Consider the following 15,331-nt stretch of genomic DNA (forward strand, 5'->3'; position numbering starts at 1 on the left):
TTTTAACTAAGTCTTATGAAACTAAACACACACTTACCATACAGCTTAGAAATTTCACTCTTGGGCATTTATCCCAAATAAAGAGAAAATTTTGTTCACACAATAATCAGTGAACAAATATTCACAGCAGCTTTATCCCTAAGAGTTCCAAACTGGAAACCCTGGTGTCCTTCTTGGGTAGGAGGTATACAAATTCTGATGCAACCATGCCAAGGAATACTAACTTAGCAATGAAAGCAGTGAACTACTGACACTTGACATTTCCAGAAACTTGGATGACTCTCCGAAGAAGAATGAAAAAAAAAATCCCAGATTGAGTGAAAAAGTCAATCTCCAAAACCCTATCCCAAAAAGTTACATCCTATAAGATTCCATTTTTACAACATTCTCAAAAAGACTAAATTATAGAAATAGACAGCAGATTAGTGGCTGTGAAGCATTAAGGAAGGAGAACAGGAGAGAAGTGGGCGTGGTCAAAAAAAAGGGCAACATGAGGGATCCTTATAGTTATGAAACTGTTCTGTATCTTGACTGTGATGGTGGATGCATGAATTCACATATGTGATAAAATTGCATAGAACAATTCACACACACACACACAAACGAAAAAGTAAATTGGGGAAATCTGAACAAGATAGGTAGATTGTGTCAATATCCTGATTTTGATATTGCACCATACTGCAGTTTTGAAAGATGTGGAAAACTATGGAAAACTGGGTAAAATGTACATGGGATCTAATTTTTTCTTGCAGCTGTATGTAAATCTACAGCTATCTCTAAAAAGTTTCGTTAAAAACTCAATTGCAGGGACTTCCCTGGTGGTCCAGTAGCTAAGACTCTGATCTCCCAGTGCAGGGGGCTCAGGTTCTATCCCTGGGCAGGGAATTAGATCCCACATGCCACAACGAAGATGGAAGATCCTTTGTGTCACAACAAGACCTCGGTACAGCCAAATAAATAAATTTTAAAAATCAGTTGCATTCTGTATGTGAAAAGTGAACATGCGAAAACCAAAATTAAACACATAGTACCATTTACAGCCACTCTAAAGGAAATGAAATAGATGAAACTCTAACAAAAATATGTATAGGGGGTAAGTACAAAGAGGTGGCCCAAATCAGTTCTTCTGTGGTGTTGGAAAATTTTTGTATCTTGATCATAGTGGTGGTTGCATGAATCATAACATGGGATAAAATTGCTAGGGCAATACAGGCACACATACACACAAATTAATGCAGGTTAGAAAAATGGAGAAATCTGAATTGGGCCTATAGACTAGTCGAGAGTAATATACCAGTGTCATTTCCTAGTTTTAATATTATACTGTATCTATAGAAAATGTCACCATTGGGGAACCTGGATAAAAGGCACAAGGTCTTTTTTGTGCTATTTGTGCAACTTCCCTGAGTCTATAATTATTTCAAAATAAAATGCTAAAAATAAATGAGATGTGGCCAAGGAGAGGTTTCAGAAATGATTTTGAGGGAATAGGCTCTGCACATGAATAAGGCAGGATCCAGTCCAGGAAAAAGAAAAAGTTTCTATGTAGCTTAAGTCTATATTCATATGGCCCCTTCTTTTTCAAATATTTTTGTTGTATTATACAAGTAATAGTTACAGATACACAAATGGATATACATACATATACATGAAAAACAAAAAGTGTGTCTTTCTACCTACTTCCTTAACCAGAGTAAATGATCTTCAGTACTGTGACATTTATCTACCCTGATGTTTTTTATGCATTCATATTCATTCATGGTTATATTGTGATCCAATAACCTAGGGCCTCTCAAACTCTCTCTTCTTCCCTGATCACGTAGGTGGGACAACTGCTCAATCAGTGTATATGGATCTGCTGGGTTCCTTAAAGATTTATACAGATGTCACAGAGATATTCAGTATGACTGTGAACAGGCAATCTGAGAGGAATTAGTAAGGTATTAAGTTAGGCCAGCCCTCCTTGTGAAAACTGGGATGAAATCTTCATGAATCAACTTTTGCAGACCGCTTTTAAAAAGTCCTGACTACAATGAAGCAAGCACATTTAAATAATTCTGAAAAAGTCATGGAGTTTGAATTGGATTTGGTTTAGAAAAAGATTAGATGAAACCACGAAAGGGCTTTAAAACCCAACAGCAGGTAAAAAGCAATGAATGAGGGCAAATGTATACCTGAGAAGACGTTGCGCAGCATCCAGGGCAAAGACAGACTAAGAGGAGTGCATAGAAATCACTATGGGATGAAAGGTAAGGACAATGGGGTAAAGGAGCATTCACGAAATACACATGAACGGGGTGGGGGTGGGGGGGAATGAACATGTAGGTTGGGTGAAACTCCACAGTGCAGAGTTACCAGAAAAAGCATGAATTAAAAGTACAGTGACTAGCTGACCAGATTTTCTGCGGAGACAGAGAGGGAAGGGGATGGTGTAAAGGGGCGGAGCACTCCGGGTGGGCTTTTCTTGCAGAATAGCGCATTGTGCAAAAAGATGCCAGGGGGGCAGCACCTTGCAAAGAAAGCATTTAGGCCCTCCGCCGCTCTTGGAGCCCGGGAGGAGGCGGGGCTTGTCGGAGGGGCGGATCCTGGGGTGGGGCAGAGTCGCCCGCAGCAGCTCTGTGGTACCCGGCAAGGGGCGGGGCCACGTTACCGGGGGAACTGTGCCGGCCGTCGCCAATGTGCGTGCAGGCGAGGGGGCGGAGCTGTCCCTGGGCAGCTCAGGTGGGGCCTTGGCTGTGGCGGAGGACTCATCGGGAGCCCAGCCCCTGCGGGGAGACCGAAGGCGGGGCGCGGCGGGACGGGGCGGGGTGGGACGCGACTGCGGTCTGCCCGCGGCTCCAGGCCTGGCGTCCACCTGTCCGTCAGCTCGTGCTGAGGTCGGTCGGCGGGGCCCGCGCCGGCCCGGGCCCATGGCGGCGTCGGGGGCTCTGTCTGCGGCGGCGGCAGCAGCGGCCCTGTCGGGCGTGGCAGTGCGGCTGGCGCGCTCAGCCGCGATCCGCAGCTCGTACGGCGCCTTCTGCAAGGGACTCACGCGCACGTTGATCACCTTCTTCGACCTGGCCTGGCGTCTGCGCATGAACTTCCCCTACTTCTACATCGTGGCCTCGGTGATGCTCAACGTGCGCCTGCAGGTGAGGATCGAGTGAACGCCCGCTACCACCTGCGCCCGGCCGCGACGGCTGGGGCATCAGCATGAAGGATCACCGGGCCGGGGGCCGCCGGGACGCTCCGGGGGACGAGGAAGGGGCGGATCAGGCCTCCGGGCCCTAGACCTCCGCGGAGGACGCAGCCACCGAGCCCCGGCTCCGGCCAGCCCCGTCGCGGCCGGTGAGGAACTGCACTGAAACTCTCAAGACGGGCCCTTTCCATCAAACTCGAGAAAATTATCCGCATGCAGCTGACCTGTTGCCTCACTGTGGCCGAAGCGGGGAGCAGAAGGAAGAGATTCTTCAGTAGGAAATGAATGACTGACCCCGACCGAAAAGGTAGGAGGCCAGAGGTTGGACTTGCGGGCTGGAGGGAGGCGGTGGCCGTGACATCTAGATGTCCAGGCTGCCGGGCGGCTTGGGGGAGACGAGGAAGGGACCTGAGGAAGCCAGCCTGGAAAGCTGCCGGGACGAGAGCAGGCAAGGCAGGATGCACGCAGGCCCTCGGGACTCCCCTGTCATGTATCCAACTTGGGGATGAGGGGCGGCTGCCTGGGCATCTCCGAGGGTCAGCCCATCACCTCGGCCCCCGGCCCCGGTAATGTCACCTGGACACGGGGGAGTGGAGGGAAATGGCCCCGGAGAGGCCCGGAGAAAGCCCTAGAAGAGAGCGGATGCTGGCCCCCTTGTCCTCCACCCCTCGCTCGAGAGGCAACCTGGAAGGATGGTTGTGTTCTTGGCCCAAGTCCAGGTCTGTCTCTTTCTCAGCCCTTCACAAGACTTCCTCCTGCTGGGTCTCTGGGACTGCTCTCTGCCTGCTCCTGCTGTCTCTGTTGCTGCCCTCCCCCCTCCCTCCAAAGCTTTGCATCAGGGGACAGGGAAGAGTGAGAAAGACGTGTTCCTCCCAGCCCTGCCCCGTCTCAGCCACGCTCCCTCCACCTCCTTCCAGGGCCCTCCTGGTGCCCCCCGAATGCGCTGCTCCAGTCCCGGATGGCCTCCAGCAGCCCCTGTGTCCCAAAGGATTTGGGAAAGTGGGGGTCTCCTTGAGTGGAGGGCAGCTGTCAGGCTGGGGTGGGAGAGCAGATGGAGAAGAGGCTTGTAGGGTAGGCGACAGACAGTTGGGGAGACGGGGACGTCTCTGGGTGAGGAGGCAACTCTCAAGTCCCCATGTTTTTCTTTCAGGAACTGGTGTTATAGAAGGTGAACCGCCCCTTCTGTGGTCTTGTCGCCAGAGTCAAACCTCTGCCTGGGGCACCCAGGGGAGCAGCCAAGAGAAGGGCCTGACCCCCCGAGGAGAGGAAGGGCTTTCCAGGCAGAGAGCCCGAGGGAGGGCTGACCCGGTGGTCCGGTTCTGGCACGGGGAAGGAAGTACGGAGCTAGAGACACTCTGGCGGAGCTCTGTTCTCCCCATCAGCCGGGCTCTGGGAATGGAGACATGCGCCCTTGTCACATAGATCAGAGGTGGGGGAGCTGGACCTGCCTCCGGGTCTGCACTGCCTACCTGTCCCCAGTCTCTGGGAGACCTGGCACAGTGGGATGGGAGAGGGGATCACAGACTCCCAAGGGATCTAGAGAGAAAGGCCCATAGCAGGGAAGGTGGGGTGTGTCGCAAGTAGTCACAGGGAAGAACCGGGGGACAGTCTGAGCTAAGATGGTCATGGGAGAGATGAGTCCCAGAACCCCTTGGGGAGCAAGGTCCTCACACACAGTCAGGCCTCCCCACCCAAGGCTTAACCAGGGGTTCCTTGGTGTTGAGTGGCACAGCCCTCAGTTTGGGTGGGGGGTGTTGGCTGGCTCCTGGGGCCGAGTGTAATAGGAGGGAAGGGATACACGTGGGTGGGGTGGAGCTGAGACCCACGCATGACCCCGTGTCTCTGTCCCCAGGCTGCCCCTCCTGCTAGGATCACACAGGAGCATCTGCTCTGGATGGGCCTGCAGCGGTCCTGGCTGTGCTGCTGACTGGGGCACTGGGCACGGCACTGAGGGGAGCCGGGAGAGGCCCTGGCCCTCACCCCCATCCCAGATCCACAGCTGCTCCCTCACTGATTGCTCGGAGTCCTGGTCCCCAGGTCCTGGGACTCAGAACCACAGCAGCCTGGTTGCCCCTGGGACAGAGGGACTGAACTTCACACCATGTACCCTCCTCAGCCACCCAGGTCCCAGCTGAAGATCTCTGCCTGCCTCACCCCGAGGCCTGAGGCTGCACCCGGGCCACCATGTGTCCCCCACAGATTCCCACAGACAGAAGGGCCCTGATGGCTTCCTCCCTTGTGCCAAGTTACCTGGAAATCCCTGGTCCTGGTGGCCCCTCCTCCACCCCAACTGTGTTCTTCCAGGACCACTTCCGGGAGACTGTCAGCCTTCGGACTGTATCCCTGGAGCTCTGGGGACAGCCTCTGAGAGACTGTGCACGGGGCTGAAGGGGAGGAGAGGAGCGGAGGACCAGGGGCCTCCTTGGGGCTGATGCTTAAATGTGCCCTTTTCAAGTTCATGTCTCACCCTCTGGGTGACTGGATCCTCAGCCGCAGCCTCTTCCTGGGCCATTTTGATAGGGACTTGCCTGGAAAATCCCATGGACGGAGGAGCCTGGTAGGCTGCAGTCCATTGGGTTGTGAAGAGTCAGACACAACTGAGCGACTTCACTTTCACTTTTCACTTTCATGCATTGGAGAAGGAAGTGTCAACCCACTTCAGTGTTCTTGCCTGGAGAATCCCAGGGACAGCGTAGCCTGGTGGGCTGCCATCTCTGGGGTCACACAGAGTCGGACACGACTTAAGCGACTTAGCAGCAGCAGCAGCAAGGAGGGCACTAGGGAGGGTCTTTACTTAATATGTATGTGCCTGTGTCTGAATGTGTGTGTGAGTGTGCATGTGGAGTGCATGTGTGAGTGTGGGGATATGTGTGCGAGTTTGAATGCACATGCATGAGGGCTTGAGTGTGTGAATGTGGGGATGTGTGTGTGGGTGTGTGAGTGTGGATGAGTGTGTGGGTATGAGTGCAGATGCATGAGTGCATGGATGTCTGTGTGTGAATGTGTGGGTGTGAGAGTGTGTGTGCAGGTGTGAATACATGTGTCAGTGTGCATGTGTGAATGCGTGTGTGTGAGTGCACTAGTGTGTGAGTGCTTATGCACACATGAGTGGCTGTGCGTTGCAGAAGGCGCTGAGCTGTTTAGTGGGTGTGCTCTGGGGGACGGGCATCCTGTCCTCCCTGGGCTCCCAGCTCTGTTGGAGCTGCCTGGGCCCTGGGAAGCCACTTCCCAAAGTGGAGAAAGTATGTTGGAGACTCAGGGGCCCTGGGCTCAGAGACCCATCATCACCTGCAGAGAATCCCCTCTCCCCATGGGGCTCTGACTGGGGCTGCCTGCCCCCAAAGGTATTGGCCGTGGGAGGGGTAGGGACACGTCCTCAGCACGTGTTCCTGCCACTATTTTTCTTGCCGTTTTGATCTTGAGTAGTTTGCTGCTTCTGCTTTCCCACTTCTTCCTCATCTCCTCACTGGGCCTCTGCTGCTCTCTATGCACTTTATTTATTTGCAGGCAGTGGAGGTTCTACGCCATCACCGACTCGAATCACAGCTTTCCCTTTTATGTTTGTGATGAACTCTGCACCAGTCAGCACAGTCTGGTCAGAGAAATGTTCTTGTTTCCAGTGTTGTCAAATCTTGTGTCTATCTAAGTTAATTAAAAAAATTATTTGAGTTCAATAAAAAAAAAAAAAAAACAGACCTCTTGTTTCTGGTGTGGTGCCCCCTTGGAGGAGAGGGGCTGTTGGTCAGCTCACCCCACTCTGGTGGCCAGAAGCTGGGGAAGGGGAGCATCCTGAGGGCTATAATTGGTTGGGGTCATGGCAGGAAACCCATGAATGTTATACTTCATATTAATAGAACAAAGATGTAATACATAATCATTCCAAAAGATTTAAAAAATGGATTCTGTGAAATTCAATACCCATTCATGATTTTAAAATCTTTTAACAACATTGGAATTGTTAGGAACTCATTCTCCTGGCAAATAGTCTATTAAAAAACCTCAGTGTGCATAATATTTAATGGTGAAAGAATGTACCTAATATTGGGAACAATGCATGGTGTCTACTATTGCCATTTCTATTCATCTTTGTACTGGAAGCTTGAGCAAATGGAATAAGCCCCCTACCCTGACAAGATAAATCCATCCTAATTGGAAAGGAAGAAATAAAGCCTTATTTATTCACAGATAATCCTGTATGGAGAAAATATCAAGTAAAGCACAGACACAAAAAAGCTACTAGACCCATAAACAAATTTAGCAAGGCCAACAGGACACAATATCAACATCAAAATATCAATTATACTTGTACATACTAGCACCAAAAATTCCAAAAATGAAATTAAGAAAGCAACTGGATACACAATAGCCTTCAAAAGAATAAATCATTAGGGATAAATCCCATAAAATATGAATAAGACCTGCAAACTAAAAATTACTAAAAAATTATAAGACATAGCTGAGAAAATTTAAACTTAATAAAGATAGTTCATGGATTGGAAGACTCAATATGGCAACCTTCCCCAAGTTTATCTGTAGATTGAGCCCGATATCTATCAAAATCTCAGCTTAATTTCCTGTAGAAATTGACAAGCTGACCTTAAGATGTATGCGGAATATACATTTATATCACCTTAAACAGCCAAAACATTTTGAAAAAGGAAGAGTTGAAAGATTTATCATACCTGTTTCAGAAGTCATAAAGCCACAATAATCAAAACAGTATGAATCTTGTACAAAGATAGTCATGTAGATCAGTGGAACAGATTGAGAAAGTATGAACAAATCCTTAAATTTATGATGAAATGGGTCTTTTATTTTGGCAAAATACACATAACAAATGTTGCCATTTTAACCATTTTAAAGTATAGAATTCAGTAGCATGACGTATATCCCCAATGTGTAACCATTACCATTATCTAATTCTAAAACATTTCCATCACCACAGATGAGAACACATGTGCATTAAGTGTCAGTCTTCATTACCTCCCTACCCTATTCCTTGGCAAATACAAATATGCTTTCTGTCTCTATGTATATGCTTTTTATGGGTATTTCATACAAATGGAATCATATGATATATAACATTTTATGCCTGGCTTCTTTAACTTAGCATAATATTTTGTAGTTCATTCACATTATTGTATGTTCCTTTTAATGGCCAAATAATATTCCATTTTATGGATATACGAAATTTTATTTATCCATTCATATATTCATGGACATTTGTGTTGTTTCTACCTTTTTGCCATTGTGAATAGGGTTACTATGGACATTCAAGTACAAGTTTTGTTTGAACACCTGATTTCAATTTTGGGGGTCCACAACTAGGAATAGAATTGCTGGATCACATGTTAATTCTATGTTTAACTAATTGAAGAACCCACCAAACTGTTTTACATAGAGGCTGCACCATTTACAGTCCCACTTAGTAACGTATGATGATTCCACACTCTCCAACAGTTGTTATTTTTCTTTTCTAATTTATGGTTATCCTAGTAAGTGTGAAGCAGTAATTTTCATTTGCATTTCCCTAAGGCTAATGATGTGAAATTGAACTTCCTGGTGGCTCAGGCAGTAAAGAATCTGCCTGCAATGCAGGAGACCAGGGTTTGATCCCTGGGTTGGGAAAATCCCCTGGAGAAAGTAATGGCTACCCACTCCAGTATTCTTGCCTGGAGAATTTCATGGACAGAGGAGCCTGGTGGGCTACAGTCCCTGGAATTGCAAAGAGTTGAACATGACTGAGCAACTGACACTTTCAACTTTCAATGATGTGGAGCATCTGCTCATTTGTTTAGTAGCCATTTATATGTTTTCTTTGCAGAAATATTAGTACTTTGGGATAAATTTGACAAAATTTCTGGAAGACCTGTACACTGAAAATTACAGAAGGAATTAAATAATACAAACATAAATAAATTGACTGATATATCATGCTTACAGATTTGAGCACTCAATATTGCTGGATGTGAGCTCTAGAAAACTGACCTATAGATTCAATGCACTCCCAATGAAGCAACAATAGGACTTTTACAATAAATTGACAAAGTGATTCCACCTTTCCATAGAAATACAAAAGGCTAAGGAGAGCCAAAATTTTTGGAAAAGAACAAAGATGCAGGATTTATACTACTTCATTTCAAAACTTGGTATAGATCAACAGTAATCCAGTGTGATCTTGGTATAAAGATAGATTTACAGATCAATGGAACAGAACAGAGAGTTCACAATATACTCAAAACTATATGGACGATTGCCTTTTTAAAAATTATTTTAATTGGAGGCTAATTACTTTACAAGCTGGATGAAACTGGACCCTATTATACAGAGTGAAGTAAGTCAGAAAGACCATTGCCTTTTGACTGAGATGTAAATGCAGTACAACAGAGAAAAATAACATTTTCAGCAAAATACTGGAAACATTGGAAAAGCACATTTTTAAAAACAAAAAAACTCACATAACATGCAAAACTTAACTAGATATCATGACATACATATGAGACAAGACCAAAATACATGCCACCTGCAAAGTACTGCAGTTCAGTGTCCCATTTTTGGGTGCCTGTTCTTATAATAAAAAGATTCTATCACCCTGGGAATCACAGTGAAATGGCTAAAGCAGAGGCTCTACAACCTCACATTGACATCTACTCCCCCTGATACCTTCCTGTTCCCCAAGACCTCTCTTCTCTTTCTTCTCTTTCCCTTAACAAAACTAGCTGTGCATGGTGACTGTCCCTGTCACTGAAGGCCTTGGCAACACAACCACCCTAGGGCTTTCTGATGTAGTTCAAGGAATCAACCAGCAGAAGGCGCTGCTCCACTAGCATAGAAATCCGAAGCACACAATCAGTTCATAGGTTCTTTTTGTTCAATATTGCACCTCATAAAACTCGATAACCTAGTGGATCAGCCAGTTCTGTAGTCTATGCTTGCTTGCTACTCAAAATGTGGTCCAGGGACCAGCACCATCAGCATCACCTAGGAACTTGTGACTCTGAAACCTCCACCAAAGACCTATTGAATCAGGACTTTCTCTTTCATAATACGCCTAGTGATTCCAGTGCACGTTAGAGTTTGAGAAGCACTACTCCCTGGAAGCTGGAGGGCCGAGAGGTTGACGTGAGTGAACTGTGTTTTACAAACAAACTAAGGAAGATTCATAATGATGTACCCAAAGCTACACAACTAGTGGGTGGGAGATCCAAGGTAGCAGCCAGGTTTCCTGACTTTCGGCTTAGGTTTTTCTGCACTATTCTGGTCAGTTGCACCCTGTGACAGATTCCCCTCTCATTCCAGAGGACAAGTTAATGCCTTGTTTCTGGGACAAAGCCCCTGTCACATGTCTTTACATCTAAATCCATGACTTGTGGGACTTCCCTGGAGGTCCAGTAGTTAAGATTTCACCCTCGGGGGCTCCCCAGGTGGTTCATTGGTTGAGAATCAGCCTGCCAGTACATGACACGTGGCCTCGATCCCTGGTCCAGGAAGATTCCACTTTCCACGGAGCAATGAAGCTGGGCTCCACAACTATGGAAGCCCTGGTGCCCTAGGTCCTGTACTCTGAAACAAGAGAAGTCATGGCAATGAGAAGTCTGAACACTGCAAAAAAGAGTATCCCTGGCTCACCGCAACTAGAGAAAGGCCCACCACAGCAACAAAGACCCAGCACAGCCAAAGTAAATGTATAAATAAAAAATTATAAAAAACCTATGAACTGATTATGTGCTTCCGATATCTATGTTAGTGGAGCATCGCCATCTGCTGGTTGAATCCTTGAACTACATCAGAAAACCCTTGGGGTGTTGTGTTGTTAAAGGCTTCACCACAGACCCAGTCACTGCTGCACAGTCAGTTTTGATAAGGTCAAGAGAAGAAAGAGAAGATAGCTCTTGGGGCACCGGAAGGGAGTGGGGGTGGTGGTGGATATCAATGTGAGGCTATAGAATCTTGTATAACTCGAAAATAGATTTGAGCAGCGTATTCTACCGGTGGATTCCTTGAACTGCATCAGAAAGGTCTGGGGCAGATGTGTTCCCAAGGCCTCAACAACAGGGATAGTCACCTGAGAAGAGCCAGTTTTGATAAGGGCAAGAGGAGAAAGAGAAGTGAGGTTTTGGGGCACAGCATAGGAGTGGGAGGAGCGGATGTCAGTGTGAGGCCGTAGAGTCTAGTATAATTCGATAACCTAGTGTAGCAACGCCATCTGCTGGTGGATCTCATGAACTACATCAGAAAGCCCTGGGGATGTGTTTGCAACTCATTTTATATCAATGAACACTGACCAAGGGGAACACTGACCACGTGGAAGCAATCTATCCGCCAGGATCAATCTTCGTTAGTGATCAGCTTGATTCACAGCTGATCAGAAGAGCTCCACAGTCTCAGGACCTCAAAAGGCAAGGCACTGGCTGAAGTTTGCAAGGGCGTGATGACTAAAGTTCTGCCTCTGATCTTCCATCCACATCAGCAGTGAGAGCCCTTGAGCCACTTCTGTCGTGTATGCTTGCGTGCTACTCAATGTGTGGTCCAGGGACCAGCAGCATTAGCATCACCTGGGAATTTCTAACTCTGAGGCCTCCATCACAGGCCTATTGAACCAGGACTTGCACTTTCATAATACGCCTGGTGATTCCAGTGCACATTAAAGTTTGAGAAGAACTACTCCCTGGTAGCTTGGTTGCCAAGAGGTTAACATAAGTGAACTGTATTTTAAATGAGTTTTAAAAGACTCACAATGATGTACAAAAGCCACAGAACTAGGGGGTGGGAGATTCAAGGTTAGCAGCCAGATTGTCTGATTTTCAGCTCAGGGATTTCTTCATGATTCTGGTCAGTTGCAACCTGTTCATGCTTTGTTTCTTGGACCAAGCTCCCATCATATGTCTTTGCATCTAAATCTATGAGCTAGGGGAACTTCCATGGTGGTCCAGTAGTTAAGACTTCACCTTCCAAGTCTTCCCTTGGGGTCCAGTGGTTAAGATTCCACCTGCCAGTGCAGGGGACAGAAGTTCAATTTCTGGTCCAGGAAGACCCCACATGCCAAGGGGGAACTAAGCCAGGGCACCACAACTATTGAAGCCATCACACCCTAGGGCCTATGCTAGGAAACAAGTCACAGCAATGAGAAGCTCATGAAATTGAACCAAGAGAAGCCCTGGATCACTACAACTAGATAAAAGCCTGCTAAAGCAAGGATGACCCATCACAGTCAAATAAATACATAAATAAAAAATTAAAAGGAACCTATTAACTGATTATGTGCTTCCTATTTCTATGCTAGTGGAGAAGAGCCATCTGCTGGTGGATTACTTGAATTACATCAGAAATCCCTTGGAGTGTTGTGTTGCTAAGGTCTTCAGACACTGAAACAGTCACCCTTGCACAATTTTGATATGGACAAAAGTAGAAAGAGAAGAGAGGTCTTGAGGCACAGGAAGGGAGTGGGAGTTGATATCATTGTGAGACTGTGGAGCCAAGTAGAACTCATAGAGCTAGTGAATCAGTGCCTTCTGATGGTGTATTCCTTGAACTACATCTGAAAGCCATGGAGGTGTTATGTCAACAAGACTTTCAGAGACAGGGAGAGTCACTCCTAAACAGTCACTTTTGATAAGGGCAAGAGAAGAAAGAAAAGACAGGTCTCGGGGCACAGGAAGGGAGTGGGAGAGTAAATGTTAATGTGAGGCTGTAGAGCCACATAGAATTCGGAAAATGTAGTGGAGCAGCACCATCTGCTAGTGGATTTGTTGAACTAAATCAGAAAAGGCTGCAGGTATTGTGTTGCCAAGGCCTTCAGTCACAGGGACAGTTCCTCCTGCACACCCAGTTTTCAGAAGAGCAAGATAAGGAAGAGAAGAGAGGTCTTGGGGTACAGGAAGAAGGTAGGGGGAGTATATGTCAATGTGAGACTGTAGATACTTATATAACTGGAAAACCTAGTGGGGCAGTGCCATCTGCATGTGGAATTCTTGAAGGACATCATAAAGCCTTGTGGGCGTTGTATGTCCATGACCTTCAGGTACAGAAACAGTCATCCAGCACAGACAGTTTTGATATGGGCAAGATAAGAAAGAGAAGGGGGGTGGTCCCAAGACAGTGGAGGAAAAGGATAGGGAGACCACTTTCTAACCCACAAATTCATCAAAAGATCATTTGAATGTTGAGCAACTTCCACAAAATAATTTCTGAACACTGGCAGAGGACACCAGGCACCCAGAAAAGCAGCCCAATCTATGCAAAAGGAGGTAGGACAAAATATAAAGGATGAAAACAGACAAAAGATTTAGGGACAGAGACCCATCCTGGAAAGGGAGTTGTGAAGGAGAAGTTTCCACATAGTAGAAAACCCTTTCATAGGTGTGTCTGTGGGGAGTTTTGGGATCTCAGAGGGCAACATAACGGGACAGGGGGGATACCCTTCAGAATATGTGCCTAACCACAACTACAAGCAGAGATGGAGAAGTGGCACAGACACTCGCTTCTGCCACCAGCAAGTGGGGGCTGGGCTGGGAGGTACGGGCTGCATCATCGGTCCTTAGGGTAAAGACCAGGCCTGAATGCCCTGAGGGCAATCTGAGGAAGCCAATGTGAACTAGCAACCTAAACTGTGGGATTGCTGCTGCTGCTGTTGCTGCTGCTAAGTCACTTCAGTCGTGTCCGACTCTGTGTGACCCCATAGACGGAAGCCCACCAGGCTCCCCATCCCTAGGATTCTCCAGGCAAGAACACTGGATTGCTAGAGAGATGAAAAAAAGAAAAAAAACCCTTTCCTGTGAAAGGTTCTAATGCCACACGATGACCCCTGGTGTGCTCACAGAACAAAGGATTGAGCAAATACCAAATGAGAGCAAGCCAGCTGCCATTAAGGGCCCTCCCTCCCCAGTGCCAGAGAGGCAGGTGTGACAGACAGAGCCAGAAGGCAAGGGACTGCTGCAGTCTTGGCCCCAGAGACTGCATCTTCCATCAAACTGTGATCAGGCTCCCAGTTGCTAATCATGTCTTCCTGGGATCCTGGACAGTTCACATCTGCCAGGAGTGTCACAACCTGAGATCAGCTCCCCAGAGGAGATACATAGCATACCTGGGGCTGTAATCTCACAGTGCACCTAGGAAACCAAGTGGCCAGGACCAGGGAGGTGCATAAGATGCATGACCCACCTGGGACAGTGCACTCACCAAGCGCCCAGTTACCTGAGCTGCTCGGACGTGGGAAGTGCACAAAACTCACAGCCCATCTGGGTCTGTGCCCCTGCAGAGCACCCGAGAACCTGAGCGGCTTAGACCTGGGAAGTGCACAAAATGCAGGGCCCACTTGGGACAATGCCCTTGCAGAGCACCCTGGAGCCTGAGCAGGGTGGACCCAGGAAGTACACGCCTCCTTGGGCTGTGGCAAGCCCAATGTGGTCCATCCACTGCAAGCACTCCCCATACAAGCCAGTGGTATTTGTTTGCAGTGTCCCTCCCTCCCCACAACACAACTAAAAAGTGAATCTAAATAAGTGGCCACCTTTGCCTCCTTGTATCGGGAAGAAATTAGACACGGAAGAGAACTGAAAACAGAGGAGTCGAAATAAAGAAGGGGGAACCATTCTGGAATGACAAGTGCAACAGATTAAAACCCTGCAGTTAATGTTGAGACTGTGCATTTGAGAGACACCTATAGACCTTGAAAACAAGGTCTCAAGCCAGAGATAAGCCAGAATATAGATAAGATATATATGCCAGATATACAAGCCAGAATAAGGGGTTATCTGACACTGAACTGACCCCACACTGCCCACAAAAGCTCCAGAAAAATGTCTAGATATATTTTTACTATAATCATTTTTTTATTTTTTAAAAATTTTGGTTCTTTATTACTCCTTTAACTTTCATTTTTATAGCCTACTGTTACTTTTTGTTTTTTTTTAAAAAACCTATTTTTGAAAATCAATTCCATACATTTTTCATTTTTGTGATTGATTTTCTTTTGTATTTTTTATATTGTATTTTTGAGAGTCTAACTTCTATTCTATGTTTTTAACCTTTGCTTTTTGATATTTGTTACCAATTTTGTACCTTTAAGAATCTAATCTTCAGTATCCATTTTCACTTAGGGATATGATTACTGGCTTGTTTGCTCTCTCCACTTTTGACTCTCCCTTTTCTCCT

The 15,331-nt window shown here is 46.8% G+C and overlaps 1 protein-coding gene across 1 annotated transcript; it reads left to right on the forward strand.

Annotated features, from left to right (window-relative positions):
- The first annotated feature begins 2,820 nt into the window (after positions 1-2,820).
- LOC129535128 (small integral membrane protein 10-like protein 2A) lies at positions 2,821-6,376 on the forward strand. Its single transcript, XM_088833686.1, has 3 exons — positions 2,821-3,485; positions 4,329-4,514; positions 5,031-6,376. The coding sequence occupies exon 1, from the start codon at positions 2,910-2,912 to the stop codon at positions 3,144-3,146; it is 237 nt and encodes a 78-aa protein (XP_088689812.1). The 5' UTR covers positions 2,821-2,909; the 3' UTR covers positions 3,147-3,485; positions 4,329-4,514; positions 5,031-6,376.
- The last annotated feature ends 8,955 nt before the right edge of the window (positions 6,377-15,331 follow it).

Source organism: Moschus berezovskii, chromosome X, assembly GCF_049115385.1.
Source record: "Moschus berezovskii isolate FMDL1 chromosome X, NW_MosBer_1.0, whole genome shotgun sequence".
Taxonomy (NCBI): Eukaryota; Metazoa; Chordata; class Mammalia; order Artiodactyla; family Moschidae; genus Moschus; species Moschus berezovskii.

Excerpts from the sequence above, each read along its gene's own strand:
- LOC129535128 (XM_088833686.1), top strand. The coding sequence starts at position 2,910 with ATGGCGGCGTCGGGGGCTCTGTCTGCGGCGGCGGCAGCAGCGGCCCTG.